At 41.3% G+C, this 12,794-nt stretch overlaps 1 protein-coding gene across 1 annotated transcript in view; it reads left to right on the top strand.

Moving 5' to 3' along the window:
• RFX8 (regulatory factor X8) overlaps positions 1-8,150 on the top strand; it is a gene marked incomplete at both ends in the record, with an annotated part of 28,992 nt that extends 20,842 nt beyond the window's left edge. Inside the window, 4 exons of the mRNA XM_082014397.1 lie at positions 671-827; positions 2,392-2,486; positions 3,624-3,738; positions 7,891-8,150. Of these exons, the coding sequence (XP_081870523.1) occupies positions 671-827; positions 2,392-2,486; positions 3,624-3,738; positions 7,891-8,150 (627 nt within the window). The remainder of the gene's footprint in view (positions 1-670; positions 828-2,391; positions 2,487-3,623; positions 3,739-7,890) is intronic.
• Between the last annotated feature and the right edge of the window lie 4,644 nt (positions 8,151-12,794).

Genomic DNA, 12,794 nt, shown 5'->3' with positions numbered 1-12,794 from the left:
TTTCATAATTTCATCAAGAATCTGAAGCAATACTGTTTGATATTAGCAATTAAATAAAAAAAAAGTGAAGAGATGAGTATCAAATGTTAGGCTGAAAATTGTTTGCTATACCTATATGAGTAATAATTTTTGGGACAAATATGGAGCCAGATTCATTCACAAATGACTCAGAAGCAGATAAATGGGATAAAATCCCAATTAATATTATTTTAACTAACACCATATTTCTGATGTTATTTTTACCTTCTCAAAGGTTTGGGCAACTTGAGAAAACTTGCCTTTGAATTTAATTGAAACATGTACTAAGGACAGGTAACATTGAGGGAAAGTCGGCCCTGAAGCACCATTCCATGTTTTAGACATAATACTGTTATTTGGCGTAACTATAATAACTCTAGGCAAAAGCAATTGCCCAGGAAATTGCCCACATACTTCAAGCATGTTAGCCTTGTCCGCTCCATCACAGACAACAACACAGAGTGTCATTGAAAAGAGTATCTTCCAGAACAAAAAACTCTTGAAGACAAGATTCATCTCCTTTGATTTATTCTTTTTTTCCCCAGTTTGGAGACTGGTTTTATAAAGTCTAGTATTGAATAAGGAAAGCTTTTTGACTGAGTTAAGGGCTTGAGAAAATGAAAGGCATTAACTGTTTTCTTATTATCTATAGACAATGAGAACAGTCTTGAACAGCAACAGCAAAGTCACTGTTCTGCGATCAGACTTGCATGCTGTCATCGATCAGGGATTTCTGGATCTGCCTGGAAACCTCTTTCAAAAGAAGTTTAGGAATCCGGAGGAGCTGCAGAATGACATAGAACTCAAATGTAATACTTTTTTGCTATATTTTGTCTATCCACTTAAGCCCTTGCTTGCCATTGTTAAAGCTCCAGCATTTCCTCTTGTTTATTCATGGCATCCGCCCTAATGGGAATTACAGTCTCGCCATAAGCCGGAGTACTGGAAAAGAGCCAGTAAAATTGCGAATGGAGCATGTAATGTTATCCTCTCAACTTTAAAAAGAATGAAATGTTTTCCATTTTGACTCTCTCTTAAAGCTTTCTATGGCAGCAGGAGTGGGGTTTGTGTTACTGAATGACCTATCTTCTAGAAGAAGGTTGACAAATGGGGTTATTAATATTTTTATCATTTTCTTTGACAAAAAAGAAGGTTCCAAGAGTAGCATTTCACATTTTCCTCTGTTATTAATCGAAGTACACAAAACAATTTCTTGTGGCCAGAGTTTAAAATACCGTATGCTGAACTGGACGAGGACTATTGGCCTTTCGGCTTTCGTGTCCTTCTGCTGTATTGCAGCCTGTGGAATCAATGTGCTGCTGTAAGCGATAAAATACACAGTTTGTATGCAGCCATGACATAATGCATTTGCCAGCTTAATGAAAAAGGATGGGAACATAATGGCAAGTTAATTTTTAGATTAATGGGCTGCCATTTAAATTATTAGCTAGAGACAGGCAAGTTGGACCAGGCTGTGCGCAGAACTGACGGGAGAAACCTCGGCTCTTTGTGGCTGGCCCACCACCGGCTCGCTTGCTGTCAGGGGTGTGCCACAGCCTTCCTGTGACTGCTTTCATTAGGAATAATAATTTGCCTTCTTCACAGAACCGTCAGGAGAACCATTTAAACATTTACATACATCTTAAAATCAAAACCACTGTGCAGAGAGCTCTTACTACATTTTCTCGTTATGTTAATGAAGCTCTTCCTCTTTCCAAGGTGGATTTATTGCATTCTCTGTTTTTGTTGCCTTTCTAAACTGTTGTTTATAATAAGCAAGGTTTCACAGACTCTATCCATATGTCTTCTTGAAGGAAGATGTCTCAGTTAAAAGGGTATAAATTCAGAGAGGTGCAATGGCGATGTACCTTTTGGCACTGGGTGGTACGTTCCAGTCTTTTGGGGGAAGAGCTGCACTGATACGTGGCAATATTATCTATACTTCTGTTGGTCTACAGAATATTCTGCATTTTCTGTTACTGTTTTAAAACTGTTTTCTCCCTCTCAGCAGATAAACCAAGTTTGGTTTTTTTTCTCAACCACATAAAATCCCAGAGAAGTAAGTTGGTATTACATACAAACAAATGCCAGCTTTCACGTTGGAAGTGTTCATTCTTGCCACCTTTGCCGTGATGACTAGGTCAGTGCAGATATGGTGGAAAGGGACAGAAACGTGAATTCTGACTGATTTCAAAGTAGGGTACTATTCCTCACTAAAGGAGTAGTATAATTATATTAATCAAAATGCTATAAACAGATGTCTTCATATATTTTAAGCTAAAGATAAAAGAAAAAAATAGCAAAAAACTGCAGAAACAAGCCAAAAAGCAAGGCAATCACTTCAAGTAATGATCTCCCTTCTATATTTCATAGGTTTGAATGACTTAATGTCTTTGCTGGCACCTTCTACAGATATTCGGGTTCTCCTGAATTGTGTGTCTTCAAATCTTCAGGCTTTTGTCATTCAGGTATAAAATTAATTTAATAATTTCAGAAAAGAAAGAGTGATCACATCATTGATCCTGCTACATGCTGACTGTCACTAGTCTGCAGGAGCTACATTGTACACTAGAACCTGACCAGATTGCAGATTTGCATAAATACGATTTACGCATGCTGCAGAAAAAGGGGGAATTAATTGTCAAACAAAAATTCCATCTGTGCAAACAACTACAAGCATAATTCTGTGCATTCATCCACTTAGGCGGTTTCAGTATCTGCTCTCATTTCTTAGACACATAACAGTCCCTAAGAAACCAAAATTTAGAAGAAAAATGTTAGTAAAAATGAAAAGAACACTTCATGATTCCTGAAATCATTGATTCATTAAACTGTTGGCTTTTAGCAGGTGGTAGGACAGTGATAATTTCTAGTGCAATGTTTCTAGTTCTTGTGAAAGGCTGAAGTATGATCATCCTCGCATACGCACCTTTCCATAAGTTATCAACTCTACCACCCCTGTTCCATCACTGACTCAGAATTAGCAGTAGCTTGATGGCACCACTGCATTCAGGTGGTTGCCAGACCAATTAACTTCGGTCTGGGTGGTGGTTAAAGTTTGGGTTTTTTTTCTGAAGCAGCAGGATAAACTGTACTTCTTTAGCTTGTTTATTTCATTTTATTTTTTTAAATTAAGAATAGCATTTTGTAGTTCTGTGGCGCCTTCATCTCATAGAACCCTCAGCTACCTCATGGGATGGCATACAAAAGATGGAGAAGAGACTGTTCCTGGGGGTTCACAGTTATAGGGCATAAGGCAATAGACACAAGTTGCACGAAAGAACATTTCCAGTAGATAAAAAGGAAAAAAAAAAAACCCCAAACCATGACAGTAGTTAAGCGTGGGAAGAGCTGTGGAACCTCCATCTTGGAGGTATTCAGAACCTGGCTGCAGAAGGCCTGAACTAAGTTGGCCATGCTTTGGACAAGAGGTTGGATTAGATGATGTCCAAAGATGCCTTTCAACCTAAGTTATTTTACAATTCTAACCAAAAACCTGCTTGTTCCACCTTTGTATCCAGTTTGTACAGGGAAATACTCTGCAACACGATAAGGAATTCTTTTAACCAATTTTATCATTAAGGAATTTTTTTCTCTACCTGCAGCCAAGCAGGACTAAAGAGGAGTTCATAAAACTGGCATCGGATTTCCAGTTGAGATGGAGCTTCCTACTGAGTGCAGTAAGCAAGGCTATGACGCTCAACTACGCAGACAGTTTCGGTACGTAGGGTCCTTCTGACTCTCATCTGATACGCCCCTCTGTTCCCCGAGATGGCAGAGGCACCAGACCGTTTTAACTGACGCGAATTCACGCTACAGTCATTAGGGACATCACTCTCCTACTCTCTTCCTCGCATCAAGGAGCACCGTTCGCCTGGTGATGTGGCTAGCCAGGTCTGGGAAACGAAATGCGTAGTTTTCAACCAGATCAGTTCTCTGAGCCAAACGCTACGATGAGCAGAAGGGAGGAAAGTAGGAGCACGCAGCCGGATGGTGGGAAGGGCAGGACTCCCTCTTTTGGCAGAAGCCATCCTTTGTCTGTGGAAAGCTGTGGACCAGCAGCCTGAGGTGTGAGCCTCTGCTCTCCCTCCCTGCAAGAGCTGCAAACCCCAGCAGATGGGTGTGATGGACAGCTGGGGCCACTAATATCCCAAACCTTAAAAATTCCAGGTCTCTCGAGTGATAGCTCCCAGTCCTTCAGGTTCTTCCTGTATAATACAGCCGGAGCAGAGCCACTGCGATAGCTACTTGCCAAAAAGGCAGTTGGTTCCTCTGGCCACAGCTACATGCTCCTTCCTTTTCCTTATGCTTTACACTGACGTAAGTGCTTGCCTAGCCAGCAGCAAGACTGCTTAAGGGGTTAAACTAACTGAAAACTAGTAATTCCTTTAGCTGGGTTAGTTTTCTCTCTGTTTTAGGGCTCTGAGCTGTCAAGCATCAAAGCTATCCCACAGCAGTGCAAGGCAAGAGAAGTGACGGGACTCTGCAGTCACTTTCACTCCAAGTGGCTTGAAGTGGCACAACCACGTCTTGAAGCAGCTCAGTCTGTCTCTTCCATTTCTGTATTGCGTCAACCCTACCTGCCTTTCTCTTCATTTGTAAAACCTTTCAGAGGATCTCTCTCTATTATTCGTTCTGCAGAAATGCACCATCTCCTGTGAGTAGCATCTGATCCCAAACTGCATGAACCGCTTTTTAGATTTTTCAAAGGAGCACCTTCGCATTTTTTTCCTGTTCTGTTGGATGGGGCTTCACACAAATAGCCAAAGAAAACCTCATTATCTTCTTTGAAACTCCCCTTCAAAACCGTGCTTTCATGTGTTTCCTACAAAGACATAACAAAGGGGTATGTTAAGGTTGTTGCCTTTTGTATTCTTCAGTATTCTTCCCCATTAATGTCTGTGTTTGTGCATGTATGTGCGCACCCTTTTTCTGCCTCTAGCTGCTACCTTTTGCCTTATATTTAGATTGCAAACTCTCTGGAGCGGGATCAGTTTTGTTCTGTGTCTGCAGGGATCATAGCACAGCAGGGTCCCTTGTCCATGAACTGCTGCATTACAGTAATAATAAAATAATCATCCCTCACTCTCTCTCTCTCTCCAGAGGAGCTCTGCACGAAACTCTCCAACGTTACATGCAATATTTTGGGCAATGAGTAAATTGGGAATGAATTCCAAGAACAGCACGGGAAGAATAATGTTTATTGAAATTCCCCACAATGATGAAATCCCCTTCCCTCTTTTGACCACAAGAAGAGTTTAATGAATTGCCTCCCTGTTCTGCAGTTGTCAGTGGCTGGGGACAGAACTGATGGAGATCATCCCTTTCTCTGCTGAGCCTTCCTTAAACTGGTTACAAATTATATTTTCATCCACTTATGACAGTCTTCCTATGATACTTCAGTAGCACTAAAACGGAATTTATTTCCACATATAAAAGAGTTAAAATTTGTCTTTTAATCTTTCTCTATGATGCTTCAATTAATTTGAACATTATTATCTTCTTTCTTAATACCTTTGGTTCTTTAAGATGTTGGACTATATGACCTAACAATGTCCCTTCTTTCCCAGGTTTTATTCAGGTAGGATTTTGAGTTTTAGTAGACAAGGCTGAAGCTGTTACGTTAACAAGTCATCTGGTATAAAAGTTCTGTACTCAGGGTCATCGCTTTTCAGAAATTTCTTAAATCTCAGCATTTCTTGCAGGAATGGTGGGCAGCCTGTGAGTCAAGATATAGAATGGAATCATAGAATCACAGAATAGTTTGGGTTGGACGGGACCTTTAAAGGCCACCCAGTCCAACCCCCCTGCAATGAGCAGGGACATCTTCAACTAGATCAGGTTGCTCAGAGCCCCGTCCAACCTGACCTGGAATGGGTCAGGGATGGGGCAACTACCACCTCTCTGGGCAACCTGTTCCATGGTTTCACCACTCTCACTGTAACAAAATTTCTTCCTTATATCTAGTCTATATCAGCCCTCTTTTAGTTTAAAACCATTACCCCTTGTCCTATACGTCGCATCCACGCCGAGGAAACACAGGTACTTAGGGAAATGTGTGAGTGTCACGTTAATGCAGTGTGCCTCCCCCCACAATAAACCACATACCAGTAACCAAACCCAAACTTACTTCTGTCTGAGGCTCTTGCCACGTCTGGCACACACAATATGTCGGCATACTCACACGTCTGAATTTAGGATTGACTTTTACCCTTTTCTTCCATGTGGGTGATGCCCAAGTGTGACCAGAGGAACCGTGCAGTTGCTCCGCTGTAAGGCAGCAAGAAGCAAGCGTGCTACAGCAGTGAGGGCTAATGAGACCTCCACAGCTCTTTCAGCTCCAACCTCCGCTCCAGCAAATGTGCCTCTACATGTCTCCATCACAGAGCCTTACATCAGCTGGTAGACCTCCATTTCCTCACCGGGCTCCCTTCCGAGGCATTCAGGGATGTACTGCCGAGCCACACAAGCTGGACAGTGACCAGTGTATACGTCAACCTCTGCCGCAGAGCTTCCCATCTACAAAATGCTTCCAGTGTCCTGATCCCTAAAGTATCTCTGTTTTGTTTTTTGTCACGATGTGACTATAAAAGGGAAGAAAGGTCCTTGTAACTGTCTAACACTTCCTAGTATGTCCTCCTTTCAAAAAGAAGATGCTTGCAGACTTATATCCAAACAGATTCAAGTCCATCAGGATTGCCACAAATTCCTCACCACTAACTTACACAACATCCATCTCTGTCCTGGGTCAACACAGATGATTCACCAAATTGATTCACCATTGATTCCTCTGCAAAAAAGTCCTGGGCTGGTTTTCAGCACAAACTGCCTAACATATAATCTCAAGAATAAATTTTTGTGAGACTTTGTGATTAGCACTTTATGGATCCCTCTTCTGTAAGCAAGGTGCTTCAACCTACTCCCTCTCCAAAACTGTGTCCCTCTGTATTATTGCAAGGGAGAACTGGAGCAGCAGCTTTTGTTTCACACTTACTCTTATTGAATATACTGAAAACACCAGTGCTGTAAGACTGTTAGAAACACTCATGGACTACTATTGTCAGGCCTGTATAGTTTGACTCCAAGTATAAAAGTCCCTCTCTTTGTCCCATAGATAAAAAAGTCTTTACTTACTTTGCTCTCATTTAAAGATGTGCAAAAGGACAAACAGCAGAAGCAGCAGCTTCTCAGACACATATAACATCAAACGAGGCAGCATTTTTCATTTCTAAAGCTCTGTAAACCTTGGTAGTTCATACAAACTGTGATTATCTCCTTGTTATGTCCATGTAAACATGTTTGTGGGATGCAGAGGTATGAATTACTTGGTGATTCCCTATGCAGATTTATGGCACAGAAGACGACCTCCTCTTTACTATAAGGGCCTTCAGCCAAAGGTATTATTCATAAGTCATGGGCTCAGTGGGTCTTTCTCTTGGCTTTCAGCAGGTATGCCCCTAGCTGCAGTGTAGGCCATATAATGTCACAGATACAGGGCACACGGACATCTGTAGGAGGGTTTGCTTGGGAAGACGATGGTTTATCTGTCCGAGGGGAGAATGAGGATGATATGTAGCTGTTGATAAGCCTCATAATAGCACTGAATTTGGGGGAAGAACCTGACTAAGAAAGCAAGTAAACACAAGTACACTCTCCTTTCTAGATAAAATAAGGGGAAAAGAATTTTGCCTGTTGGTGCCTATTTTGCTGTGGTATTTGGAAGTACGTAATTTTGTAAGTACTATTCGATGAGTGTTAGGCTGTGACTTCGTCTAGCCCATTACTATAATGAAGCCCTTCAAAAAAGACATGTTATGAAGATAAGCAAATTAAGAGGTTGCTAATATTATTTTTGTTTTTCTTTAAACCTAGGATCCTGGCATTTGTTTAATCTGCTGCTTGTGGATTTTGTGGCTCACGTTTTCCTGTCCTATCTAGAGGAGGAGGGAGATGAAAGCTTTTATGTTGCAAAGCAAGATGAGTCCCCTGTTCTGTGGGTTTATGAACCCAGCCATCTCTGGGGCTATTTTGCAGAGGAGCAACCTCAAGCCAATGCTCCACAGACGGCTCTCATAACTTTGATGCAGAGCCAGAATAACTTCGGATTAAGCAACGTTTTTCCAGAGTTTTGAGTTGTTCGGTGGACACAGCCACAGGCAGCAAGGTAAAATAAAACATTAATCTTAAAGACAATTACAACAACAACAACAAAAAAGGTTATAAATTAGGTAAATCAGGAGGGGTGTGGATTTGGGGGGGGGGGGGTAATTTGTGTAAAGTAGAGCTAATGAAATCTAGGTTTGCATGGAGCTGTGTCCAAATGTCACCTAAGCTCAAGCCACAAACCACCCTCCACACCCTCACTCACCCCACGATTCTGCCAAGGCATCATAATCTCCACACCACCCACCTCCCCATCACTGCCATTCCCTTAGGTTTCCAGCAGACCTCAGTGCTCCCTCAGATTCCCCAAGTGCTGTCTAGACAAGATCAGTGTTGTTCTGGTGGGTTGGGAGCAGCTCGTGGGCTATAGCTGACCAAACAGGCTGCATGTATTTATTGATCGGAAGAGAGAGTGCGTGGCATGGTCGTTTCTCACTGGTGGAAGCACTGAGAGGTCTCTTTCCTCCACCCAGCCGTTAGCTGTATCAAAACATGCAGGAGTATGAAATCCTTGAGACCTTTCTGCTCCACCACACTTTCTTGCAGTCAGTCCGCTGGTTCAAACTTACTAACCTAAGGGATGACACACAGGTAGGAAACAGGGTAGGCTCTAAGTCTTCCTAGGATACAAGGCTAAATGTAAGGACATATGGGAACATGGATCAAGCCTCTGTGCTTAATTCAAGCGATGAATTACACATTCAGCTGTTTTCAGATTTCTCTTCCATGCAATAACAGCACTTGTCTTAAATCTCAGAGAACATTGTGTTTTCCAGAAAACAGTGCTGCACAAATGTTAATGGTACCAAGACTCATGAAGCAAATCACATTTTTGGGGTGATTCTACTATAGTTATTTTATGCCCAAGATGTATTCAGCTTCCATAAACTAGGACCAGGACTGGAAATGGACTGTTTTAAAAACATCTTTATTAGTTATAAAGACACTTGGTGTACCCTTGTTTTTAAATAGAAGATATGCTAAAACTAGCTCAGCAATGAAAACTGGAGGGGAGGAAGAAGGCACAAAGGGGACAAACCAAGAATGATGGGCATGTTTGACAGCTTTTGTTCTTTTTCAAATGTAATATAATGACCCATCCTGCCATACCACCTTAACGTCACAAACCAAACTGAGCTGGGTGCAGGCTACGAGCAAGGAATCTCTAAATGACTGATGGTCAGAAACTAGGAGATAATCAATATAACTCAATATCTGCCCTGCTTTGCTGCCCATATGGGCTTTTATATGGGCCACTCGGCCCACTGCAATGCCCTTATGTGTGTGACAGCAGATGAATTTGGTCCAGGTTCCGTTTGTATAAGTGGTATGCCTATAATTACGTGTATCAGTTTTGCATACTTTGTACATGATCTCAAGAACAGAGCAAGGCTGATTAGAGTGAGGGACGAGGAATATCAGAGTAGGAGAGGATGGGTATAAAATGTGAAATAGGGAGTAGGACAACCTGAGAGAAGGTATGGAAGGGAAGGAGAAAGTGAAGGATTGGGAGAGTGTAGAAAGAGCTTAAGAGATAAAAGATCCCAACAGCTAACAGATTCTACCAGTCCACGTGCAAGATGCTGATAAAGGTGGGATGAAAAAAGAGAGTCTAGTGAGAGCCTGCTGATGCTGTGGTTCAAGTGTTTGCAGTTTGTGAGGGAGATGAAAAACCTGAACCTGCAGCTCAAACGTGTTTCAGGAGCTGTGACAGAATGAGTGAGGACTTCTGCCTACTTACATCCTGCAAATGGGTGGTAGCTCCCACCTCAACCATTGCAGGCTCCTTCTTTTTGGGTGTGAATACTAACTCCACAGGCTGCTGAAAAACACAGCTGCCAAAAGCATCTCCATCACCCACCACTTTGTTTGTATCACCACCTCTGTAGGTCCTCTGAATAGATTCCCATTGCATGAGGATTTGTGTTCTGCCACTTTTGATCACCAAAAATCATCATCATGCTCCCAAGCAACCATCTGTCCTTGCTCCTGACTAATCCCCCTTCGGCCACAACCCGTTCTGCAGGGTACCTAAACCCTCAGCAGCCTCAGCGGCATCCACCAGCCACGCTGTGGTGTCCTGGGCCATATTTCTGCTGCCTGACATATCGCTCTGTGCATCACGGGTATATTTCGTCATTTTTCCTTTAACTCCTTTACCTCATGCAGCCTCTGCAGCTCTCTGCGACCCAGCGTCTTTCGTCAGTTCCCATCCTCCACTCTGTCCTCTGCCAACACCACCAACCTCCGTATCTTTTTCATCTTGTCCCACAAGTCATTTCTATGCCTTCTCTACAGCTTGTTATGCTTGGGGAAAAAAAATCTGTTCATCACACCTCCACCCTCATCTCATTGAAATTACTGCTAAAAACTCAGTTTTGCTGTGAAAACTGGGAAAATGAGAAGGAGGACTGGTAACAGCAATCAGAAAAGAATCTCCCAACCTTGCCCTGGTATCAGCAACATCAATATGTGTCTGTGCCTCAGCAGATCCTTTCATGATCTTTCAGTTCTCACCTTCATTCTTCCTTTTCCTTCCCCATCTGTTTTTGGTCCACCATTCCTATTCCCATATCCTCCATTCCTGTTCATTCTGAATATAAATCACACTCCTTGGCAGAGAGACAATGTTTTTTCCATTGATTTTGAACAGCACAGCACATTTCTGATTTTTTTTTTTAATTTAATTTGAAGCATGAGAATAATTGTTAATAATCTTGAAAACAGAATACATTCCAAGTTGGTGACATCTCCCGAGGAAAACATATGAAAAAATGTATAGGGTGGGGAGTAAGACAATACAAGATTGAAATACACTGGCTTAATGGGAAGCGTGTCAGATGAAATGCTTTATAGCCATAAAGCACATAGTATGAACTAAGAATAGTTGAAACTGGTGGCAGTAACGAAAATGCTCTGAGTGAGCCGCCATCTATAATAAAAGTGCAGCTCAGAGAGCATTGGCCTGATCTTTATTCCTTATCACAGAGTTTGCAGTTGCTTTCTCTCAGCACGAATAGCATTTTTTCATCTAGAAAATCCCATTCTGGGCTTCCTCTCTTTGTTCACTTGTTACCAAATTAAAATCCTATTAAACTGCACACCTGCAGTGGGTTTATCTGCAGAGCACCATGCTGTAGCTTTTAATCCAATTCCACACCTCCGTAACATACAATATACTGCAAATCATGGCGCGGAGAGGCTGAGGTTATGCTGTTCGTAGCTCTGTTGGCAGAGAGCATATCAAACATTCTGATTTGTTAAAAAGGGAGAAAAAATAAGGACATAGTTAACTACACTTAAATGAACAATGAGTGTTCATTGGAGTGGCCTATATAATCCCGGATACGAGGATCAAGTTAAATCATTAACTAAAATGATCAAAAAATGAGAGTAAAATCTTACCTAGCTTAAATTCAGTGGCAAAACTTCCGCCGATTTTAAGAAAGCAAAGATTTCAGCATGAAAAAGCAGTCCCCATTCAGGAGGGGAAAGACAGGCTGAGACTATTTGTTTTGAAAAATATGTCTGCTTATAGCAGACATAGAAAGTGTGAATGATGTATTAAAAAGTGAATGTGGCCTCCTATCAGAGCTTTGCTACCCTATGAGGAAACCCAATGCGTATCTCCTCTTGTTGGGTTAATTGGTGTAAAGTAAGGTTGGGTATCTGCAAAATACCTCGGGTTCAGCAGGGAAGAATAGAAAATACTTTTTTTTTATTCAATGAAGGGTGAAACAATGATTTGCAGACTCCACAGTCAGAACATTGCCATGTTTCTTTTCTAATTTTCAGCTCATCCAGGTCATTTTAGAAGAAAGAATTACTAAAACTTTTGCTAAGTTGGATCTTCCAGTGGGAAGGGAAGCATTTCTTACTCAAAAAGATGGATAGACCCATTTTATTTTTGCCTCTGATGAACAGCAAATCTTCAGAGAAAACCAGCCTGACTTGAAAATTCTTTATGCTAGACTATTCTTTCTTTTTGATACAACTTTAAGAAATACTGTTTTCATTCTCTTAAATTTAAGGTCTTTTTCTGGAAATACTACATGCAAAACTGTGCGAGCAACACAGTTATTTTAAGTTGTCACGTGATTTGGTGGTTTGACTTTATTTCAATAAATCTTCAAAAGAAAAAGTGGTTTGCTTTTACCTATTTCTTGTATTTGTTGTCATCAGTAAAGCTGCAGGCCTACCCGAAGTCACTGTGGTAAATTTATCTGGAAGCTACAGAATAGAAGAATGACTCTGTGTCAGTGCTGCTTTGCGTCTCCAAATTGGTATTTATTGCCTATAGAACTTAGCACTAGTTCCTATGTCTTGAAAAATTCCTGCTTTGTTTCCCATTTCTGCAGGATACAAGAGGCAATATCTCACATATAATTCTATTAACTGAAATATAATAGGTTGTATATAATGTTATTGATTTGTTTATGTCAGACATGAGGTGGTTTGAACTTGTTCTATAAGCAAAGTACAAGCAAAGCCTCTATAAAGAGAAACCTTGGAATAAATCTGTATTAAATAGTAAATACAGAGTATGAAATTTGTCCCGCATGCACCAGGTTGCATGAGGATATTCCCTGAAACACCAGGGAATTGGGTTTTTA

Source organism: Phaethon aethereus (genome assembly GCF_964289735.1).
Source record: "Phaethon aethereus genome assembly, chromosome: 1".
Classification (NCBI taxonomy): Eukaryota; Metazoa; Chordata; class Aves; order Phaethontiformes; family Phaethontidae; genus Phaethon; species Phaethon aethereus.
This window is presented reverse-complemented; position numbering and strand designations above follow the sequence as displayed.